Source organism: Sus scrofa, chromosome 9 (genome assembly GCF_054392235.1).
Source record: "Sus scrofa isolate SSC_HxYL_T2T_F1_AM1 chromosome 9, Sscrofa_HxYL_maternal_Yorkshire_Landrace_v2.0, whole genome shotgun sequence".
Classification (NCBI taxonomy): domain Eukaryota; kingdom Metazoa; phylum Chordata; class Mammalia; order Artiodactyla; family Suidae; genus Sus; species Sus scrofa.
The window spans coordinates 33817279-33842070 of record NC_139391.1 but is presented as its reverse complement, the minus strand read 5'-3'; the positions used below and the strand labels follow the sequence as shown (position 1 = coordinate 33842070).

Below are 24792 nucleotides of genomic sequence, written 5' to 3'. Positions count from 1 at the left end.
ATAATGGAATAAAGATAAGCAAGGAATCTTAAGTGAGAAAATACTGTTTCCTTTTTAACAAAATGACTGAAAGGTTCTCACCTGATCTTTAATCATAAGTTGGTGACTTTCCATCATCAACTCAAATTTATCCCACTTAGCTTTCAGATTGCTAATTGTTTCTAAACCTCCACCTGCTACAGTTCGTAAAAGTCTGTTTTTATCTTCAGCTTCTTGAAATAAGGGCAAAATCTAAAGGTTAAAATATAACACGTGAAAAACAATTGATTCTATCAAATTTCTTAAGATTCCATTTATTTTAAATTGTATCACGATTTGCTTTTTTAAATAAAGATTGTTGCCTTTAAATAATTTGTTAAATTCCTTGATATGATGTTTCTAATACTCATTACATACAAACTCAGCTAAGGCACTTAACATCAGAGGTTAAAAAGGATAATGAAAGTGGTACAATGAGACTGAATTTAACCGTGACTAAAGACAATACTACAGCTGTTCAAACCAAAGTTCATATTATAAAAGTTCCACTCAAAAAATGCTAAAGAGGCTTCTAAAAGAACTATGCTTGGTGATTATCTAAGAGCATAAGTTAACTAATTATCTTAATAGAGAAGAGAAAGTCATGGAGAAAAGGTGCTTAAGAAAGGGACAACTGAAGATGCAGAATCAAAGGCCTATATTCAGTTTCTCCCTGAAAGGTCCTGAATCATATGTAATTGGAAGTTTGTTAAACAGTCTGGGTATAAGTCAATAAGTATTAAACTGCTCAAACTGCTTCTAAGCCTTTAAAGCACCACAAACAAGTGTCCTATAATTTACATCTGTACTTTTACTACTCAACAAAGCAATCAAATCCACTGAACGGTATTTAAAAATCACTGTGCAAACATAAAAACATCCAAAAATTCAAATATATCTCAATGACCAGTTTGCAATTCCTGGGCAGAATCAGCTTCACCTGAGAAACAGAGAAAAACAATGAACCAAGAACATGTTATACTAGGAAACTCAGAGTAAAAATAGTAGACAGTAGACAAAGGATTCTAATTTCCTACACGTGAAAAGAACTTAGCCTGTAAAACATTACAACAGTTCCCAAGGCTACCTGCAAGCATTCCTACTTCTTCAAATCCATGTACCAACAGAGAGACACAATTCTGTAACAATTTGCTGCTTAAATCCAACAACTCTTTAGTATCCACAGAATCAAACCTAAGATCCTTAATGTGGCTCACATGACCTAGATTCTGACCAGCTCTTTATACGGTCACATGCTATGTCCTGCTTCACATATTCTTCTGAACATACATCTGCTTCTCTCCTTTTTGTTTTTGATGATACACTTCATGTCTTTTGTCCCACTTCACTATAAATCTCCTTTGCTACCTCCATCTATGCTTGAACTCTAAATTCTGGAATGCTCAACCTGAATCTTATATCCTCTACTATATATCTACTGTTGAATCCTATGGCTTTAAATATCATGAATATATAGATGACTTCCAAATATATATTCCATCTTTACCTTTACTCTAAATTCTACATGGCACCTCAATCCGAACCACTTCCAATCTCCAAACTCCCCTCCTCAGTCCTCATCATTTAGCTTCCCAGCTGCCCAAGCCAAAAACTTAGGGGACACGTTTATTTCTCTTTCCTTAACACCCGTCTACTTTTAATGCATCAGAAAACCTTGCTTGTAACTCTAAAATACATCATCAAGCTCTCCAGCTCTTTCTCATATCCTCTGCTACTACATGGTACAAGCTTCAATCATCACTTGTCTTCCAATTGCAATATCCTACTACTGGAATCTCTGCTACTTTGGTCTTCCTCCAATTCATTCCCTACAGAGCAGCCACAGTCATCGCCTCAAAATGTTAAAGACACCATGTCCCTTCCCCGCTTAAATTCCTCTAAGGACTTTCTATTACTCTTAGAAAAAAATTAAAACTTAGGATTGTCTAAAAGAACCTTCATAATCTGGCCCTTGCCTACCTCTTCAATTTCACTTCAAACCATTTTTTCCTTGAAAAATATGGCTTTCTTAATAAACTCCTTTTCTTGACAATATATATCTATCTCTTCCTTGAGGATACCAAGCTCCTTCTCTGCCTTAAGATCTTTGTATCTGCTGTTCTTTCTGCCCCCTAAATCTTAGAATGGTTGGTTCCTTAGTTTTCAGACCTCAGTTTAGATGTCATCCGAGAAGGTCTCCATGATCACCCGCCTGTAGAAACATCTCCCATTAGAGCATGCTCATTCTTTCACTGCTCTAGCTCCTCTTGCTCCCCTCACTCTATTTCTGTCTGTCTCTGTCTCCGTCTCTCTCTCTCTTGCTCACACACACACAAACACAAATCTGAATTCCATGAGATACAGCACATATATGGTACAACCACAACTCCTAATATGATAGCTGGAATGTATCAGGTGATCCCTAAGTACCTGTCATATAAATTAATGAATGAATGCCTCTTTGATTAAGCTAATTACCATAGCCTGTAATGTCATTCCTTCTTTAGTTACTTCATCCTATAGACAAATACATTACTTTATTTGTCTTTAAACCCTCTTTATACCTTTAAAGTTTGTAATTCCTTCCACAATGAAGACATATTATTTCACTCACCTCTAATCTATCTTACAGTTTTAAGTCCATCCCATAATAGGAACATATAAAAGTCTGTATTCTACTTTGAATTATTTCTCTTACTCATCTAAACATAACTAAGATCATCTATAATATATTCTATAAAACTCTGGCTTACTTATTCTAGGCTCATGCCTTCTGGATACTATTTTTATGAATCTTTACCACTGTTTAATATTTGTCTCTAATTATGAGCTCTTCTACCTTATGTGAGAGTGTGACTGTGTGTGTGTGTGTGCGTGTGTGTCTATTCCTAACTCAGCTCTAACTTCATATGTTAGCATCCCTAAAAGTACAACCCTGGAATCAACAGCATGAATTATCTAAGCTTGGTTTTATCCTAATAAGCCATATCATAAAAAAAGACTACAAATACTTCTGAAAACAATAATAAGCATTACTCTTACTGTTTCATTATACCAACATAACATCAAGAGTCTAATCATGAACTGACCAATTAGACTAGATTATATGGACTTCTTTATAATATTGAAATTATATTATGTTTCTAAATCACACAAGATTACCCAAAAGAAACATCTCTAGTACAGTACAAAATAAATAAATAAGTTTATGATTCTCACCTCTGGCTTCTGTTCTTGTAGCTTACTATATTGTAAATTTGCATTACCTATCTCTTCCACCGACTGGGGCATAATTGTTAAGATTTCCATAGCCTCAGTAACAAATGTATCAATTTCATGTAAATGAGCTGAATAGTAACAATGAAATATAGGAAATGTTATTAACTCCAGAAATACTCAATTACATAACCATTATACGAAATACAGTAAAATATTAAATTTTCATTTGTTTCCATGAAATAAAATTCAAAATATAGACTAATCAAAATGAAACTAATTGTTTTATATCTTTAAATTTTGAGAAAAAATTAAAATACACTGATTCTTAACAAGTTTTATTCAAAATTGGTAACATATTTTAGTCTTTAAATAATATGCTAAAATACATCAGTTTAAAGGAAAAAAGAAACACTGATATTTTGGAAAATAGTACAGGCATACCTCATTTTATAGTGCCTCACTTGATTGAACTTTGTAGACATTTGTAGGCATTTGTAGGCATTTTTCAAAAATTGAAGGTTTGTGGCAAATTTGTACAGATCAAGTTTACAGTGCCATTTTTCCAAAAGCATTTGTTCACTTCATGTCTCTTGTCATATTTTCGTAATTCGCACAATATTTCAAACTTTTTCATTATTATTATATTTGTTATGGTGATCTATAATCAGTGATCTTTGATGTTAATATTATAATTGTTTGGGGCGCCATTAATCATGCCCATGTAAGACAGTGAATTTAACCAATAAATGTTGTATATATTCTGACTGATACATCTCCCTATTCCCTAAGAAACAATAATATTGAAATTGGGCCAATTAATAACCCTAAAGTAGCCTCTAAATGTTCAAGTAAAAGAAAAAGTCACGTTTCTCTCACTCTAAATCAAAAGCTAGAAATAATTAAGCTTAGTGAAGAAGGCATGTCTAAAGATGAGACAGGCTGGAAAGCAAACCCCTTGCACCAATATAGTAGCCAAAGGAAAAGTTCTTAAAGCAAATTAAATGTGCTAATCCAGTGAACAAGCAAGCGACTAAGAAAACAAAAGACTTACTGTTGATATGGAGAAAGTTTTAGTGGGCTGGATAGAAGATCGAACCAGCCCAAAACAGTCCCTTAAGTCAAAGCCTAAGCAAGAGAAAGCCCCAACTTTCTTCAATTCTATGAAGTCTGAGAGAGGTGAGGAAGTTGCAGAAGAAAAGTTTGAAGCCAACATAGGCCAGTTCATGAGATTTAAAGAAAGAAGCCATTTTTATAACATTAGAGTACAAGGCGAAGCAGCAAGTACTGATATAAAAGCTGAAGCGAGTTATCCAAAAGATCTAGCTAAGATAATTAATGAAAGTTACTCTAGCAAACAAAAGATTTTCAGTGTAGATGAAGCAGCCTTCTATTAAAAGGTGATACGATAAAAAAAAAAATAAAAAAAAATAAAAGGTGATACAATCTTTCATAGCTAGAGGCAAGAAGTCAATACCTGCATTCGAAGCCTCAAAAGACAGGCTGACTGTTTTGTTAGAGGCTAATGCTGCTGGTGACTTTAAGTTGAAGCCAATGTTCATTTACAATTTCAAAAATCCTAAGGCACTTAAGAATTACTTTCAATCTATCCTGCCTGTGCTCTATCAATGAAACAACAAAGCCTGAAGACAGCACACTTGTTTACAACATATTTTACTGATTAGTTAAGTCTACCATTGAGACCTGTTGCTCAGAATAAAAGGTTGCTTTTAAAATATAACTGCTTATTGACAATGCACCTGGCCACCCAGGAGCTCTGACAGAGATGTACAAGGAAGGAGATTCATGTTGTCTTCACACCTGTTGACGCAACATCCATTCTGCAGACCGTGGATCAAGAAATAATTACAACATTCAAGTCTTAGTTTTTTTCTTTTTGTTAGGGCCACATCTGCGGCATATGGAAATTTCCAGGCTAGGGGTCGAATTGGAGCTGCAGTTGTTGGCCTATATCACAGCCACAGCAATGCGGCATCTGAGCCACACATGTGATCTACACCACGGCTCATGGCAACACCAGATCCTTAACCCACTGGGGCCAGGGATCAAACCTGCATCCTCATGGATACCAGTTGGGTTCATTTCTGCTGAGCCGCAAAAGGAACTCCAAGTCTTACTTTTTAAGAAATACATTTCGTAAGTGTATAGCTGCCAGAGACAGTGGTTCCTCTGATGGGTCTGGGCAAAATAAACTGAAGACCTAATGGAAAGGATTCACTACCTTAGATGCCATTAAGAACATTCATGACTCAGGGGAAGAGGTCAAAATATCAATGTTAATGATATTAAGGTAGGAGTAAGAAGTTGATTCCAATGCTCAGGGATGATTTTGAGGGATTCAAGACTTCACTGGAGGAAGTAACTAAAGATGTGATGAAAACAGCAAGAGAACTAGAATTAGAGATGTAGCCTGAAGATACAAAATGAATTGCTGCAATCTCATAATAAAACTTTGAGCTCTAAGGAGATACTCCTTACAGATAAGCAAAGAAACTGGTTACTTGTAATTCTGAGAATCTAGTCCTAGCAAAGATGCTGTGAAGATTGTTGAAATGACAGGAAAGGACTTACAATATTACATACATACCTTCATTATACCAAAGTTAATGAAGCAAGGGCAGGGTTTGAGGAGATTGACTGCTGAGTAAAATGCTACCAAACAGCATTTTACAAAGAGTCAATCAATGCAGCACACTTCACTGACTGATGTTCAATTTAAGAAAGTGAATGCAGCACACTCCATTGACTGACATTCAATTTAAGAAATTTCCACAGCCACCCCAACCTTCAGCAACCACCAATCTGATCAGTAGTAGACATAAACATCAAGGCAAGACCCTCTGCCAGAAGAAAGATTATGACCCACTGAAAGCTCAGATGGGTGGTTAGAATTTTTTAGTTATAAAATATTTTCTAGTTAAGATATATATACTGCTTATTTGACATAATGCTTACTGACACTTAAAAGACTACAGTATATGTGAAGATAACTTTTATAATCACTGAGAAAGCAAAAAATTCATATGATTTACTTTATCACAATATTCTCTTTATTGAGGTGGTCTGGGACCCACCCTCAGTATCTCTGAGGTATGCCTGTAGTCATTTGAAGAGATAAGGAGAAATGCATTATACCAGAATTACCTATTTTTCTCAGTGACATAATCATAATTGAGATTCATATTTCATAACTATAAAAATCAAAAACTGTCTTTACCCTGGATGGACTTCTTCAAAGAAAGAACAAGCATGTCAAATAACTTCTGGATGAGATCATCAATTACTGTCTTCACAGGGTTACAGTTTATATTTAAACAATCTACCTTGACGGAACTGAAAAATGACAATGGACATATTTGACATGAAACAGAGTAATTAAAGAAAAAAGTGATTATAATACGATTTTATGTAATACATTCTTCAAAATCACCCAAAAGTATTACTGCGATCTTTAAAAAACATTTTGATTTTACCCAGCAAAAATGCCTTACACATACTATTATGAAGTTTGTCATTAAACAATGATTTTATCATAATACTACAGTTTTTAATCATGCAATGCTTCAGTTTTTCAAAAAGCAGCACATTATGGGAGTTCCCGTCATGACAGAGCAGAAAGGAATCCGACTAGGAACTATGAGGTTGTGGGTTCAATCCCTGGCCTCACTCAGTGGGTTAAGGATCAGGCGTTGCTGTGAGCTGTGGTGTAGGTTGCAGAGACAGCTCAGATCTGGCATTGCTGTGGCTGTGGCATAGGCTGCAGCTGTAGCTCCGATTAGACCCCCAGCCTGGGAACCTCCATATACAGCCCTAAAAAGAACACACAAAAAATGTAGTACATTATGAATTTCTAAGCTATCAACATGAATATATTTAAATGTTTGCATCCTTTGCTTGTCACGGTATAAAATGCACTTATTTAAAGATTTATAAAATAAAATCACTATCTTATAGTTAATAAACCAACAATTATGATAGGGGAAAGAAAATAAAGACAGAAAGTGAATATACTTTATTAAGTCACTAAAACAAAATAATAAAATACCATTTTATACCTGCCTAATTTATAAAAATGCAGTGAATTGTTAATTTATATTTTCAATCACATGGATAAACAGAACTCTTTAGAACTGCTGGTCAAAGTACAAAATAATGCAACTTTGGCAAACAGCAATTTAGCGATATACATCAAATAATTTTAATATAGGTATATTCTTTTATCTTAGTAACTTCACTCTCAGAATTTATCCTAAAGAAATTTTCAGGGAAGTCTCCAAGATTTATATATCTTCATCAAAGTATTAATTATAATAGTGAAAAATTAGAAATAAGCTAAAAATAGGAATGGCTAAATAAATTATTATACAGCCATACAATTCAAAATCAGGAGTTCTTTGGAGTTTCCACTGTGGCTGAGTGGTTAATGAACCTGACTAGTATCCATGAGGACATGGGCTCGATCCCAGGCCTTGCTCAGTGGGTTAAGGATCTGGCATTTCTGTGAGCTGTGGTGTAGGTCGCAGACGAGGCTTGGATCCCACAGGGCTGTGGCTATGGCGCAGGCCAGCAGATACAGCTCCAATTCTACCCTTAGCCTGGGAATCTCCATATGCGTGGGTGCGGCCCTAAAAAGACAATAAAATTAAATTAAATTAAATTAATAAAATAAATAAAATAAAATAAAATAAAATCTAGGCGTTCTTTTGTGGTGCAGTGGGTTAAGGATTGGGCATTGTCACTGCAATGGCTGGCTCACTGCTGTGGCATAGTGTGATCCCTGTCTGGCCCAGGAACTTCCACATGCCACGAGTGTGGTAAAAAAAAAATCATATTTTTTAGGACCAGGTAATAATATGGTGAAAAACTAATAATTAGTTTAAATAAAAATAGCAGAAAATGGAATGATCCAAATTTTGTAAGCTTGTGTACTAACGTCATCAAATAATGACAGCACTTGTCATTGTGCTTTTTTAGTATTTTTATTTTTTTCCATTATAGCCGGTACTTTTTAGTATTTTTAAAAAACTTATAAAAACAACACAAATTTCTCCAAAGAAGACATACAGATGGCCAACAGGCACAAGAAGAAATGCTCAACATCACTAATTGATAGAGAAATGCAAATCAAAACTACATGATGTACCACCTCACACCAGTCAGAATGGCTATCATTAGTAAGTCTACAAATAACAAATGCAAGAGAGGGTGTGGAGAAAAGGGAACCCCCCTACACTGTTGGCAGGAATGTAAATTGGTACAACCACTATGGAAAACAACATGGAGGTACCTCAGAAAACTAAATATAGAACTACCATATGATCCAGCAATCCCACTCTTGGCATATATCCAGACAAGACTTTCATTCATAAAGATACATGCACCCCTATGTTCATTGCAGCACTATTCACAACAGCCAAGACATGGAAACAACCTAAATGTCCATCGAGAGATGAATGGATTAAGAAGATGTGGTACATATACACAATGGCATACTACTCAGCCATAAATAGCAACATAGATGCAACTAGAGATTCTCATACTATGTGACATAAGTCAGAAGGAAAGACAAATACCACATGATATTGCTTATATCTGGAATCTACTATATGGCACAAATGAACCTATATACAGAAAATAAAGAAATTCAAGGACATGGAGTAGAGACTTGTGAATGCCAAAGGGGAGGGGGAGAGAGTGGGATGGACTGGGAGGTGGGGGTTGGTATATGCAAACTATTGCATTTGGAATAGATAAGCAATGAGATCCTGCTGTATAGCACAGGGAACTATAGCCAGTCGTTTGTGATGGAACATGATGGAGGATAACATGAGAAAAAGAATGTATGTATATGCGTAATGGGTCACTTTGCTGGATAGCAGAAATTGACATAACATGGTAAATAAACTCTAATATAATCACTAAAAAAGCATAGACTTTTAAGAACATTAATTCTCTACATGGTACTTTTAATGCAAAATGTACTATTCTAAGCAAACACAACTTGAACCAAACTCATTCATCTGAATAAAATCTCGTATTTATCTTAAATTGTAAAAAGTTTAAAATGTCTCAAAATTTTGGCCAAAAATTATTTAGAAAGGCCCTTTTTAAACAATAGGGCCAGGTAATATTCTTAGCAAGTTATAGGCAGTGAATACTCACAGATTCATTTTAAAAATACAATTTTCTCTTAAGGTTTTATTTATATATTCTCAACCACCACTAAGTAGAGTGTTTTAAACTCCAGTTCTTAAGCACCAAATCATAAGAGTTAATCTGTCTTTTATATGAGGTTATATGATTTTTTGAAATCCTGGAATATAAAACATCAAAATTTCTAATATTTTACACATGAAAACAGATGATTTTGGTACAAAGAAAAAAATTATACCATATTTTACTAATGAATTAAAACATAAAGTGATATGATTACAGCAGAGTTGTACTCACTGAGTACAGAATCCCTTGGATAAGACTAACATCTACTTTTCAGTTGAAAATAACTGATAACATGCAATTGAGGCTCATTCAGTCATAGACAGAAAGGGATAGCCACAGACAGCCTACCCAAAAAGTATATCCTTCTTACAGTGTCTGAAACACATAATTAGAATACAGCTTTTCTAACCTTACAGTATATTTTCCAAAAGTATCCATAAAATAAATATCTGTGAGTATATGTATGTACATAGTAACTTAGATGAATACTTGTTAATTTATTAGCAAGAAATAGAAAAACAAATACTGGAATGTAGGTCAGGCATCTTCATCTCTGTACTCCCATAGGACAAGGTTTTACACATGGTAAAGAATCACCAGATATTTGTTAAAAGAATGTACAAATGAATTAATAACAATTATATTATCCTTTATAGGTAATATATGCACAATTAAACAAGACCCCCTTCCTTCATAAGGCTTATTACATAGAATGGTTCCTGTGATATGAATTTCAGAGAGTGAGAGGGATATTCTGGGTTATGAAATGCCCCTCAGAGGGTCTCCTCCACCTTTAGAGAAATACCTAGATTCAGGAACATTTTGTGCATCTCCTAGCACATTCTGAAAGGAATCAGCAATACAAAATTAGAGTCAAATATCCCCCAGTACGCTCTCAGTAGTAGACTCTGACAATTTTTAGACTGTGCCTGTGCACATCAAATATTATTAGATCCGGAGTTCCCGTCGTGGTGCAATGGTTAACGAATCCGACTAGGAACCATGAGGTTGCGGGTTCGGTCCCTGCCCTTGCTCAGTGGGTTAATGATCCGGCGTTGCCGTGAGCTGTGGTGTAGGTTGCAGACGTGGCTCGGATCCCGCGTCGCTGAGGCTCTGGCGTAGGCCAGTGGCTACAGCTCGGATTCGACCCCTAGCCTGGGAATCTCCATATGCTGCAGGAGCGGCCCAAGAAATAGCAACAACAACAAAATATTATTAGATCCTCATACCAGATCTGAAGAGAAGCTCCTCCCCTAATCTATTCTATCTGACTAGGTCTCAGCCAGCAGAACCTCTAGGAGAGGTTCTTTTAGTTTCAGCAATGCCCTACTCAGATGATTCTCAAGTGTCATAGTTGAGCTCTAGAGGAGGTAAGAAGAGGACTTGACTTCAGTGTTACTAAGGAAGAGTACTTCTACTATCCCATGGCAAAAACTGCTATGATACCTAAGTACTACTTTATCTTCTGTACTATACCTTGGAAGTCGTTCTACTTCTTTCCCTTTTATTTTCAGAGCTTTAAAATTTTTCTCCCAATCATGTACAGTAGAAAGATGCTTTTCCACTAGAGCTTCCATATCAACTTGTCCAATTACAATCCATTCCTATTTAAATGGAAAACATTAGTAAATAAAGTAACATTTAAAAGATTAGATTCTAACTATTAAGAATAATTAAAAGGGTCAAATGTCAGGTTTCAAGTAAATTTAATTACATAAATATAATCATCACTGCACATCCTAAAGAATGAATAGAAAAAAACAATATGTAAACATAGAGTGATCATAAAACCTTTCCAAAGAGACTGAAAAACTTTGTTAGAGTCTCTTTTCAAATTTGACATATACAAAAGCAAAATCACTTTTGCAAAGCCAAGAGGTATTAAAGGCTACAAATCTGAAAGCATCTAGATTCAATTAACTCTAGAAAAATAAAATGCAGAAGAAGCATTGCAGTGGCAGTTAAGACATTTTGTTGAATTCTAGTCATACGTCAGAATCAATCAATACATGAGCAATGAATGCAATGAGGGTTTATCTTTGGAGAATTGGTATGATGCCCCTAAACAAAATTAGGAAGTTAAATCATCTCAATTTCATTTACTTTGAGGGCTTCACTTCATGGATTATTGATCCAAAGTATGAAGAAAATGATATACTTTTCTGAAGGGAATTTAAAATAACAGAGTCACATCAATTTCCAAGTTGACACAACATTCAAAAGAAGAAAAGAAAGGAAAAAAACCTAGTTTCTTGATCTTCAAATAGAAAAAAAAATTTTAGGGAAACTTTCGACTCATCTCAGCATCAATCTAGACTGTATAAGAATCCTCAAATTTGACTCTCAGGTTTGCATATATTTATTTTATGCCACAGAAGACACACTGCACATTTAATACTAACTCAATCAATAAGATAAAATGTTGTAGTAGGAGGATAGAAAATTACATGAACCGTACCTTATATTGGTGTAAAACAGCTAACAATCTCCGAAACAGATCTTCTGCTTTGCTGAAAATAGTCAGAAATCCACTGGCATTTCTATCAATCATAATAGAAAAAATAGATTCATCTCCTGCTTCACCCACTCCCTTAAATTGATTAGGAATGCCGATGAATCTCTTCATTTCTCTGTAATATTTAGCCCGGATTTCTTCAAAAGGAGGCCTGAATTGTAAACGTCCTTGTCTGTGAGCAAACAAATAACTGTAAAATATATATTGCTGGAAAATTACAGATTGAAAATTAAAGTGGGTTTTAAAAAATCTTACTTGTATGTTAAGTCTATATTTATTTCTGGCAAATTTTCATTAAGTGCTTCTAAGCCCATCTGATACTGATGCTCCAGAGCTTTGTACAGTTGATGATTCCAGTGCTGTTTCCACGCATGCATGTCACTTGCTTGGAATCCCTAATATATTATATGCACATTTTTTTGTTTAATAATTTGGTGGTAGAATGGGTTTTTGTTTAATGCTTTCATATCACGTTTAGTAAAATAAGCCAAAAAACCCTAATCTTAAATATCTTAAAACATGTAATGCCTTAATTGCTACTTGTAATGTATAAAGTCAAATGTGAAAATCTCTAATATCCATGCTTATAAAGAGTACATTAAAAGGTCAGTTAAAATCAGGTTAATAGAAATGTATTTTATATATGGACTTTATTTTATGATCCTAAAAACAACAATAGGAACAATGGTTTATTTATAAATTTATCAATCCTTTTTCAAAAATTCCCATCAAGTATAATGCTTCCTTCCATTCCCTTCCCACTCCCTAAATAATCCATTATACATTTAAAAACATGATAAATTTGGAGTTGCTGTCATGGCTCAGCAGTAATGAACCCAACTAGTATTCATGAGGACATGGGTTCAATCCCTGGCCTCACTCAGTGGGTTAAGGATCCCACGTTACTGTGAGCTGTAGTGAAAATCACAGATGTGGCTCTGATCTGACATTGCTGTGGCTATGGCATAGACCTATACCTGCAGCTCTGATTCGAGCCCAGCCTGGGAACTTGCATAGGCTGTGGGTGCAGCCCTAAAAAAAAAAAAAAAACAAAAAAATAAAAATAAAAATAAAACATGATAAATTTAAAATATGAGAATGCTCAGAATAGTCTGTATACTTTTTGCTTCATATAACCATAAACATGCCAATTCTAATACTTTAATTTTCATTTCTTCTTAAAGTTCTAAGAACTGAAAAATACATGTAAATATGGAAGATACCTACCTCATATTCCACTAAGATCCCATTACCAGTTGCTAGGTAGACTCTCTAATAACTAATTTTACATAGATCATCTCATATCAAAATGTACATGGAACTGACATTTTACCATTAAAAAAAAGAAAAAATTCTGAAACAGAGTTATTTCGATCATTAGGCTTCTGCCTAAAATTTGTCACAACAGATGTAACAATTGTCTTAAAAAAAAACTAACAAATGATCCATATTTTAGCACCAAGTCAGAAAAACTATGAAGTCTAAATCTGGCATTTCATAAGACAAATAGGAACTTAGTCTTACATTTGTAAGTGTAAATGCATTGCTAATTTATAGTCTTTATATATAATTCAGTTGAATTCTAAAATTTATGAGGAATTCATTAATGAAGATTTACAGACAACTTTACGAATTTTTCATTAATTCAAATATTCACATTCTGAAAAGGCATATTTCCAAGTGCAGACACAAAGTAAAACACTCTTTACCTGTGCTTCTACACTTGCTAAGCCAGTTCTCAATTCTTGTAACCCATCTTTCCACCGCTGCTGCTGTCGAAGTAAATCAATGTTCATAAGACCTACCACCTGTTAAAAATTAGAACATCATAATTTCAGTGGAAAAATCTTACAGGTACCACCTTACCCAAGTGATCAAGGTTAACTCAACCTCAATAAGAATGTATCAATACCTGATCAATGCACTGAGAAAGGAAAACATCACTTACGTGGTACTTCTGTCAAAATTGCATCTTTCTAATCTAATAATGACGAATCATCATAAAAAAACAAATTGAGAGACGTTCTACAAAATAACTAGCCAGTATTCATCAAAAGTATCAAGGTTATGCAAAATAAGGTAAGACTGAGGAGAAGGAGACTACAGCGCCTCAACAACTAAATGCAAAATGGGACCCTGGATTGGACCTTGGAGAAGAAAAAAGAATATCAGTGGAAAAAGTAGTCAAATTAGTCAAATTTAAAACAGTCTACTTTATAGTTTTGACAACAGTACTACATTTACATAAGTTGTTATGGGAGAGTGGGGTAAAGGGCAAGTGTGAATTCTTTATACTATTTTTGCAATTTTAAGTCTCAAATTATTCCCAAATAAGAAGTTATCTAAAATTATATCCAAATTAATTTTAAATAGTATTATATCATAGCTTATTCATATTTATAAATAAAACATACCTTTTCACAAAATGTAGTGTGCCATTTTCTCAGTTTTCTATTTTCAGTGGCAAGTCGTTCAGCAGCATTTTGGAGTTTTTGGATGTAGCCTTCTAATTCTTTAGGATTATCCCAAGTAATCTGTGACTTTCCCCCACTTCCTGCTTTTGAATTCTAAGGTACAACAAATGACATTTAATTTTTAAATATTTATTTTTTCAAAAAGATTCAATATTCTACATCACCAGTCCAATTATCGCTAACACTGACCTGCGCTAAAAGAGCACACAATTTTTTCTTTTTATAAATGATAAGCATTCTCTCTCTTATAAATAAAAGTTCTCTCTCTTATAAATAAAAAACCTTATATAGGAGTTCCCATAGAGGCTCATCAGGTAAAGAACACAACATAGTGTCCATGAGGATGAGGGTCTGATCCCTGGCCTCGCTCAGTGGGTTAAGGACCCATAGTTACCACAAGCTGCAGTGTAGGTCGCAGATGCAGCTCAGATCCAGTGCTGCTGTGGCTGTGGCATAGGCCAGCAGCTGAAGCTCTCATTCTACCCCTAGCCAGGGAACTTCCGTATGTCACAGGTGCAACATAAAAAGAAAAATAAAAAAAGCAAAAATGAAAAATGCTGGACATAACACAACAAACAAACATGGGAAGACTGGAAAATAGAAAGAAAAAGAAAAAAGGTAGAAAGCCTAGAAACCCTGGGAATTGAGAAAAAATACCCCTGGGTTTTCCTAATGTCTCCCATATTCCAGGGCAGGACACTGGAGAAGCCTCCAACCTGGAACCACTCCCAGAGACAGACCAAAAAAAACTCCAAGAAAAGCCTCTTCCCTCTAGCCAAAGGATCAGGAAAAGAGTGGCCTAAGGACAGAAAATATTTTTAGCAATATTCACCCTACTCCAACCAAAAACCAATAAAAACCCACCCTCTTCTGCAGCTTCAATGGGACCATGAAGAGAGCTAATCTTCCATTCTTTGCTTGTGTTGGTGGGGCTTAATAGGGAGCTGAACCACCTATGCTGCAATACTATGCTGCAACAGAACCATGTGAATCAGCACTCCACATCCTCCCAACCATGTGAACAGGGCCTAGGAGGAAGCTAGGGTTACATTCTGCTTGGAGGCAGCAAGACATTGCCAGTTGGCATCCCACTTTCATGGGAATGTTCAGTAGGACAAAGGGGAGCACTAAACTTCCAATCCACTCATCTGAAACAAATAAGTGCAAATCAGTGTTCCACTTTGGGCAGGATGGCATCTGCAGAGCCCAGAAGAAATGTAAAAATATACATTAACCCTGTCTTCATGCTATACCTCATTATTTCAGAGAAAAAAAAAAAAAAACGTGTCACTTAGAAAGAAACAAAAATTCTAATGGCAGCAGATTTCTCAGCTGAAGCCATGAGAGCCAAGAGAAAGTGGAACACTATTTTTAAGTGCTAAAAGAAGACAACTTTGAACTATGAATTATATCTGGTGAAAATATCCTTTAGGAATGTGTGAAAATAAAAACAGTCTCAGACAAAGGAAAACTAAGAGAATTTGTCACTAGCAAACCTACTCTTAGAGCATGGCCAAAAGATATATTCTCAACAAGAAGGAATGATTTTTTTAAAAAAAGCATTTCCACAATACTATCTAAGGCAATCTACAGATTCAATGCAATCCTTATCAAATTACCAATTACATTCTTTACAGAACTAGAACAAAATATTCTAAAATCTGTATGGAAACTTTTATAAAAGACCTCAAACAGCCAAAGCAATAGTGAAAAGAAAAAAATGGAACTGGAGGAATCAGGCTCCCTGCCTTCAGACTACAGTACAAAACCACAGTCATCCAATAGCATGGTACTGATGCAAAAACAGAAATAACAATCAATGGAACAGGATAGAAAGCCCAGAAATAAACCCAAGCACCTATGGTCAACTAATCTATATGACAAATGAGGCAAGAAAGACAGACTCTTCAATAAGTGGTGCTGGGAAAACTGGACAACTGCATGTAAAAGAATGAAATTAGAACATTCTCCAACACCATACACAAAAATAAACTCAAAATGGATTAAAGACCTAAATGTAAGGCCAGATTCTATAAAACTCCTAGAGGAAAACAGAGGCAGAACGCTCTTTGACATAAATCATAACAACATTTGTTTGATCCACCTCCTAAAGTAATGACAATAACTACAAAAAATAAACTAATGAGACCTAATTAAACTTGAAAGCTGCACAGCAAAAGACACCATTAAAAAAATGAAAAGACAGAAGTTCCTGTCATGGCTCAGTGGTAACAAACCCAACTAGTATCCATGAGGATGTGGGTTAGATCTCTAGCCTGGCCCAGAGGGTTAAAGGATCCAGCATTGCCATGAGCTGTGGTGTAGGTTGTAGATGTGGTTTGGATCCCCCATTGCTGTGGCTGTGGTGCAGGCCAGCAGCTATAGCTCTCATCCAACCCCTAGCCTGGGAACATATGCCAAGGATGTGGCCTTAAAAAGACAAAAATGAAAAGACAACCCATAGAATGGGAGAAAATCTTCCCAAATGATTCAGCCAAAAAGGGTTTGATCTCCAAATATGAAAACAACTCATACAACCCACCACCACCAACAACAAAAAAAAAAAAACCCAATCAAAAAATGGGCAGAAGACCTAAATAGACATTTCTCCAAAGAATACACACAGATGGTCAGCAGGCATGTGATAAAAATGCTCAGTGTCATTAATTATCAGAGAAATGCAAATCAAGATTACAATGAGGCACCACCTCACACCAGTTAGAGTGGCCATGATTAACAAGTCAATAAACAACAAATTCTAGAGAGGATGTGGAGAAAAGAGAACCTTTCTGCACTCTTGGTGGGAATGTAAATTGGTACAACTACTATGGAAAAGTACCTATAGAGGTACTTCAGAAAACTAAATATAGAACTGCCATATGATCACAATCCCACTCCTGGGCATATATCAGGACAAAACTTTCATTCAAAAAGTTACATGACCTCCTATGTTCACTGCAGCAATATTCACAACAGCCAAGACATGGAAACAACCCAAACGTCCACTGACAGATGAAGGGATTAAGAAGAAGTGGTATATATACACAATGGAATACAATTTAGCCATAAAAGAGAACAAAATAATGCCATTTGCAGCAACATGGATGCAACCAGACACTCTCATACTAAGTGAAGTAAGTCAAAAAGAGAAAGACAAACACCATATGATATCACTTATATATCGCAAACGACCTATCTACAAAATAGAAACAGATCATGGACATGGAGGGCAGCCTTGTGTTTGCCAGAGGGTGGGGGGAGAGAGGGGGACTGACAGGGAGTTTGGGGTTAGTAGATGCAGACTGTTACATTTAAAACAAATGGGTAATGGGGTCCTACTGTACAGCACAGGGAATTGTGTCCAGTCTCTTGGGTTAGGAAAAAAAAAAAAGAATGTGTCTGTATGGGTGGCTATGTCACTTTTGCTGTATAGGAGAAATTGAAGGAACAATGTAAATAATTACATTTTAACAATAATTTTTTTTGATTAAAAAAATAAAAAGTGTGAGGCTTCAGAAAGGAAAAAAGAACATTGGGATGAGAAAAACAAAATATAAACGATACTCCTTGAGTTTCTTAAATCATATTTGATGACTGAAGCAAATGCCATCTGATGCAGTGTTCTATGTACGCAGAGGATACTGAATGCTTCAGACAAATACATAAAAGTAAAGAAAGTAAAGAGATGTAACAAGAAGTAAGATTTTTATACCTCACTTGAACTGCTAAGATTCTCACTTAAATGTAAAGTCATAGCAAGCCTCTGGCACAGAACAGACCCCCAATAAATAGCTAATGAATGAAGGAAACTACACAATTACAATAAATTCAATAGAAATCTCTATGATCAGTTTAAAAAGTATTTACTGAGTAATTACTACAGACTACTTACTGCTCTGTTGTTAGAGTAAAAAAAGTAAGTACAGTCCCTGCTCTGCAATATAGAGTAGTCAGCAGAGTATAAAGAACTTCAGTGTTCTTTCCCCTTCTATCTTGCTTTTTATCCCCTACTATGTCTCATTATATTTACTTCTCAGAACCCAACTCCTCAAAAGTTTTCTCTTTAGAAATATCAGCAGATGTGATTTTGAATATATTTGTTAGAGAAGAAAAGGTTCTTAAACACTTAGATGTAAAATATTATGTATTAGGTAGAAAAGGTCATAAATAGTATATCATTCCATTTTCAAAAAGTACACTTATAAATGCGCATAGAAAAAAAAGCTTAAAAGGATATACACCAGACTGGTGAGAATGGCCACCTCTTGGTTGTACAATCATAAAACATGTATTTCTTTTTTTGGCTTTTGGCTTTTGTCCTTTTAGGGTCACACCAGGAGCATATGGAGGTTCCCAGGCTAGGGGTCGAATCGGAGCTACAGCTGCCAGCCTACTCCAGAGCCACAGCAACGCCAGATCCGAGCTGCATCTGCGACCCACACCACAGCTCACAGCAATGTCGGATCCTTAACCCACTGAGCAAGGCCAGGGATCAAACCCGCAACCTCATGGTTCCTAGTCAGATTCGTTTCCACTGCTCCATGACAGCAACTCCTAAAACATATTTTTCTTTACCTATATTTTTTAAACTTTTCATCATAAACTCATATTGTGCTTTGGCAGTAAGAAAAAAATTTTTAATAACATCTATAATAAGTAAAGTTTAAGCCTGAGAACCAGTGTGCAGATAAGAGTTAACTTAGGTCTGACTGCTATCCCTTAAAAGGTCTGCTTAAAAGACTGGCAATAGCTGGCATTAGATGGCATCTGAGAACTTGGATTTCAGAAGAGTTCTCACCATTCTAACTTTGAAGAGTGTCTCACTGTACCTAAACAATATGGTTTATGCTAAACACTTGACTGCCTTCTAGGATTCTGGGATTGTGATACATAGTAGGCAAAAGATTCTGACATAACCAGTCCCCAGTAAAAGCCTGGGCTCTGAGTCACTAATGATCTTTCCTATTAAGACAGCATTTCACATGCGCTACAACTTGCTGGAGGACTTAAGCTTGCCCTGGATTTCACTGAGAAAGGAATTCTTGAAAGCTTAAACCTGGTTCCCCTAGGACTTCATGTACCTTTCCCTTTGATGATTTTGCTTTGCATCCTCTCACTGTAATAAATCATAAATAAATCAGCCATAATTACAACTATACCCTGAGTCCAATAAGTCCTATAAGTCCAAGTAAACCACAGAATCTGGGGGTAGCCTTGAGAACCATGATACAACTAACTATCCACTTTAAAATAAACAGAAGAACAAAAGGGTATATTCCTCTTCTATTTATTTTTTAAAATATTTTGTGTCTATGAAAACTAAAAAGGTAGATTTCAAAAAGTAAGCAGTCACAGGCTAACAGTTTAAAACTAGCGTTGGTTTTCCTAATTTCATATGTGTAGATATTTAAATAAGCATAAAGAACAAATAAAACTTAAATTATAAAAATTAGGAGATGATGGAAAAACACTACAGTCTTATGCATAAGGACCTCACATTTTAGTTAATAAGTGTAATAGCTTACAAACTTGTATACTATATAAATATGTAAATTCAATTGATGAAAATCAGTACCAAAATATTTGAAATATTATAACCATTTAAATTTACAACTGTTGGGAGTTCCCATGGTGGCTCAGTGGGTTAACAAACCTGACTAGCATTCATGAGGACACAGGTTTGATACCTGGCCTCCCTCAGTAGATTAAGGATCTGGCGTTACTGTGAGCTGTGGCGAAGGTCGCAGATGCAGCTGGGATTCCACGTTGCTGTGGCTCTGGCATAGGCCGGCATGTACAGCTCCAATTGGACCCCTAGTCTGAGAACTGTATGCTGTGGGTGCAGTCTTAAAAAAATAAATAAATAAATAAAGACAAAAAAATTAATTTACACTTGTAAAAAATATTACTTGTTAAGAATGAGGAAGTCATTGGGAAGCAAAATAAAACCTTAGATCAATGGCTACGCTAAACTAAAGGGTATACTAAAAAACTAAGAAATAAAAACAGGAGTTCCCGTCGTGGTGCAGTGGTTAACAAATCCGACTAGGAACCATGAGGTTGTGGGTTCGGTCCCTGCCCTTGCTCAGTGGGTTAACGATCCAGCATTGCCATGAGCTGTGGTGTAGGCTGCAGACGTGGCTTGGATCCTGCGTTGCTGTGGCTCTGGCGTAGGCCGGGGGCTACAGCTCCGATTCGACCCCTAGCCTGGGAACCTCCATATGCTGCGGGAGAGGCCCAAAGAAATAGCAAAAAGACAAAAAAAAAAAAAAAAAGAAATAAGAATAATACACATGTAAAATCTAATCATAATAACAAAAAAGTCCATTTACCTTAATTATCTGTTCAAACGCTAAGGCAGACTGTAGCATCATTGGTCTTTGACTTTGAATCATTTGTTGATCTATAGAATTGTAAAAATGTGCCACCTACAAAGTACAATTCCAATTAGCAATAATTAGCAACAAACAGCACACTTAATTTTAAATTTTTCTTCACTTTTAATTATTTACATATTTAATTAATTATAACATCTAATTAATGTGTAAATACTAAGTCTTCTCAATTCTGAGTTTAACAAAAATTATTTTTCATTTCTAATGGAGCATTTTTGCACTATTAACATACAAAAGCAACAAGTATAAGTAAGTGCCTGAGTTCTTATTAATTTGCCAATTCATGTTCTGGGGATGATTAAACAAAAACTATAAAACCTAGTCTTGGAATCAAAAAGTTTATAGTCCCATAGGGAACACAGAGGAAATGAGTAAAGCATGTGAAATGCTAACAAACTGAACTCTTTATTCTTGCAACTCCCCAAACCTACTTCTTCCTTTTGCAGTATATAACACAATGATTTATCCATTTCTCAAACCAAAAAAATCTTTGAAATATCTTTAACTCTTTTGTCATATTCCCCATCAGTGGAAATCTATCAACCATATCTTAAAAGCATATACTGCATACAACTACTTCACCCACCTCCATCAATCCCACCCCAAACCAAGCTCCCTCATCTCTTAGCAAGACCAGTACAACAAGATCTAACTGGTCTCCCTGTTTCCAGTTGTAGCCCTACGGTCCATTCAAAGCATTCTAAGTACCCAGATAGTCCTTTTTAAACTTAAATCATATCATTATCTTTTGCCTACTCAAAGCTTTCAAATGATTCCCTAATATATTTGAGTATAAAATGCAAAATCCCCAAATTCTTACCTAAAACCTTAATGATTTCTCAACACACTTAAGAAGGAAATCCAAGAGCTCCTGTTTCGGCTCAGCAGTAACAAACCTGACTAGTATCCATGAGGATGCAGGTTCAATCCTTGGCTTTGCTCAGTGGATTAAGGATCCAGCGTTTCAGTGGCTGTGGTGTAGGCCAGCAGCTGCAGCTCCAATTCAATCTCTAGCCAGGAACTTCCATATGCCATGGCTTTGGCCCTAATAAACAGAAAAAATAGAGAGAGAGATACCTACAAGGTGTAGTGGTGGACAAAAGAGGACACTGCCAACCCTGCCAGGGGAAAAGGAGAGGTTCAGGGAAAATCATGAGGATTCTGTGGAGTGAGTCTAAAGAGACTGTCTTAATTTTTGTATCCTCAACATGTTGCAAAATTCTTGGCACAAAGTAGGTGCTTGAAAAATATTTCTTAATTAATTTTATAGCAAAGTCACTTATTTCCACTAATATGAATAAAAATATATTTACTTGATAGGGGATACCCACACTACATACTCTGTATCATAATAATAATCCCAGAAAAAGTCAAATCAGGAGAACTAGAAGCAAAATAATACATGTAACAATATAGCCATACTGCTGTCTACTCAACATCCTACTTCTTATTCCCTGTTCCAGCTACAGATGTGCTTGGAAGTAAAGCTTCATATAACAGATTCTCGCAGTTGTTCATCCAGGGGTAGATACAAATACTACATAACCATTCAGACATCTTTGGAGCTTTTACTATGTTAGACTAAACACTTAGGATATAGAAGTGAGCAAGCCTCTCTTCTTTTGAATGTATAATCCCTCTGTCCAAAACGAATACTCACTCTATGTTGTGCCCCTGAGAATACATATGTATACTCTTCCAGACTCACATTCAACATCATCCCTCTGTAAAGATTTATCTGATACTACCTCTACCTCACCCTGGAAAATAATTGAAAATTCCAACCTCTATGTTTTCACAAGATTTTCTAAACATTTAACTAATAGTATAGTACCCATTAAATACTGTATCTATTTGTTCATATAGCTGCTATGACCATATGTACTGAAATGGAATAAACATGGGCTCTGGAGTCAGAGAAACTTGGTATTAAATCCTAGCTTCATAACTTATTAGCTAGGTGACACTGGGAAAAGTAGATTACAAATCTGACTCCCAATTAAAGCAGATAAAAATGGAAGATTAACTGAAATAACACAAATAAGGTATCTACCAGAAGGCCTGATATTTAGTGAGAATGCAATGTTTAGTTTGCTTTCTCTCACTAAACCAGTGGTTCTCAACTATTGCTGATTTGCACCCAAGAGGATATTTGGCAATGTCTGGAGATATTTTCGATTGTTAGGACTAGGCAGGTGCTAATGTCCAGGAATTTTGCTCAACATCCTACAGTGCCCAGGACATTCCTCTACAAAAACAAAGTGGTCCAAAATATCAAAAGTGCCGAGGCTGGAGAAAACCTTTACCAGAGGATGATAGGAATATATTCATTTTTATATCCTCACTGCACCATGCCTGGCAGTACAGGTGCTCAGGGAATCTTTGTTGAATAAACGAATAAATGAGAGACCAAATATACAAGACACTATTCCTGCCCTAAAAGATCAATTAATCAAGTGAGAAATGACAAAAAACTCTAATACCATACAGAAGTGTTCTAAGAGTGATTTGCATACTGCACACAAAATAAGAAACAATCAATTTAAAAAAAGACACAAATAAAGAGACTTTTTAGTTGAAAGCTAGAGAATAACTTTGAATTTTCCAGTCAGTGGGAACAGATATCAATGCACAGAGACAAGTTCAGAGAAGAGCAAAGTTTGATTATTACTGAAGCACAGGGTACCAGAGGAGGACAGAATATAGGGGTGAAAGCCACAACCAGTGAGATTAGTTAATGCATGATTAATAAGGGCCTTATATACCACGGTAAAGAGAGAGACAATGAGGAAACAATAGTTGGTTTTAAACAAGTAAATGACTTGATGGCAATACATGGAATGGACAGATTGAGGAAATGACCAAAAACAAAGATCAATCCATCAGCTGGGTCATTTTCTAAGAACTGGCCCCGAAAAGGCCAGCAGAGGACTCTTGATTAGAAAGCCCTTTAAAACTCATGCTAGTAACATGAAAGAAAGAAAAAAGAGAAAAAAATATTCTATTTTTTCTGCTTTTAGAATGAAAAGCTGTAACAGTAATATCTCAACTTAATAAAATTCCCATATAAGGAATTACAAAGCAAATTTTGTAATGTAGTCATTTAACACACGGTAACTTCACAAGACTTAACAGTACTATTGTATTAGCCTAACAAAATCAAAAAGAGAAACCAAAACTCTTGAAATATTCTAATGTAATGAATGCAGAACAGCCATGATTTCAAAAATATAATTTCATACCTGTTTCAGAATAATTGCTTGCTTGCAGAATTTCTGTGCAATATTTGCAACTTGTTGTATTTTGGCAGGAATAACAAAGCCAAGTGCAGAAAGTTGACGAACTTCTCTCAGAAGAATCACCAACCGATCTGAATAATGCACTTTTAACGATCCATCATTAGGATCCAATTCCATAATTCTACTACTGGCCTCAATACTACAAAACAAAATAAATAACTTTTTTAAATTCATGTTCTCACTCTTTTGACTGATGAAAAAAGTACACAGCTTTTTTTAAATATAAAATTTTACTCAAAGCTAAAAAAGTTTTTAATTACAGTTTTCAAGTTATCTCTTTCCACATTAGTTAACAATTCAGATCTTGATAACAATCTGCTATATCCAAAATATACCATCACATTAATATTTCAACCAAATAGTTTTTGAAGGTAGAAAAATCAGTATCTTAACCTTCAGTTAAAACTCAAAATAGACATCAAATCCATCATAAAGAGAAACGATTTTGATTCTTTTTCTAAAAGTTACCTTAGATTTTTTTCTAGTCAGCCTACCTGCTTCTTTAATACTTTTATTAAAAGATCAATAATAAAGAATATCAAGGAGTTCCCATTCTAGCTCAGCAGGTTAAGAACCTGACTAGCATCCATGAGGATGTGGGTTCAATCCCTGGCCCCACTCAATGAGTTAAAGAT

General features: G+C 35.5%; 1 protein-coding gene across 12 annotated transcripts in view; it reads right to left on the bottom strand.

The window, feature by feature from the left end:
- The window catches only part of DYNC2H1 (dynein cytoplasmic 2 heavy chain 1), a 364937-nt gene that overhangs the window by 319081 nt on the left and 21064 nt on the right, over positions 1-24792 (bottom strand). For 10 of the 12 annotated variants that reach the window (XR_014815142.1, XM_084975882.1, XM_084975883.1 and 7 more), the window contains exons 12-21: positions 24101-24296; positions 20796-20891; positions 14404-14556; positions 13699-13797; positions 12245-12384; positions 11933-12161; positions 10951-11078; positions 6473-6588; positions 3238-3365; positions 82-231 (exon numbers count right to left, since the gene is read on the bottom strand). Coding sequence is in view for 11 of the 12 variants with exons in the window: in XM_084975882.1 (XP_084832008.1) it covers positions 82-231; positions 3238-3365; positions 6473-6588; positions 10951-11078; positions 11933-12161; positions 12245-12384; positions 13699-13797; positions 14404-14556; positions 20796-20891; positions 24101-24296 (1435 nt within the window). In the remaining variant the exon portion in view is untranslated. The remainder of the gene's footprint in view (positions 1-81; positions 232-3237; positions 3366-6472; positions 6589-10950; positions 11079-11932; positions 12162-12244; positions 12385-13698; positions 13798-14403; positions 14557-20795; positions 20892-24100; positions 24297-24792) is intronic. The other 2 variants (XM_084975888.1, XM_084975889.1) reach the window with 1 other exon arrangement.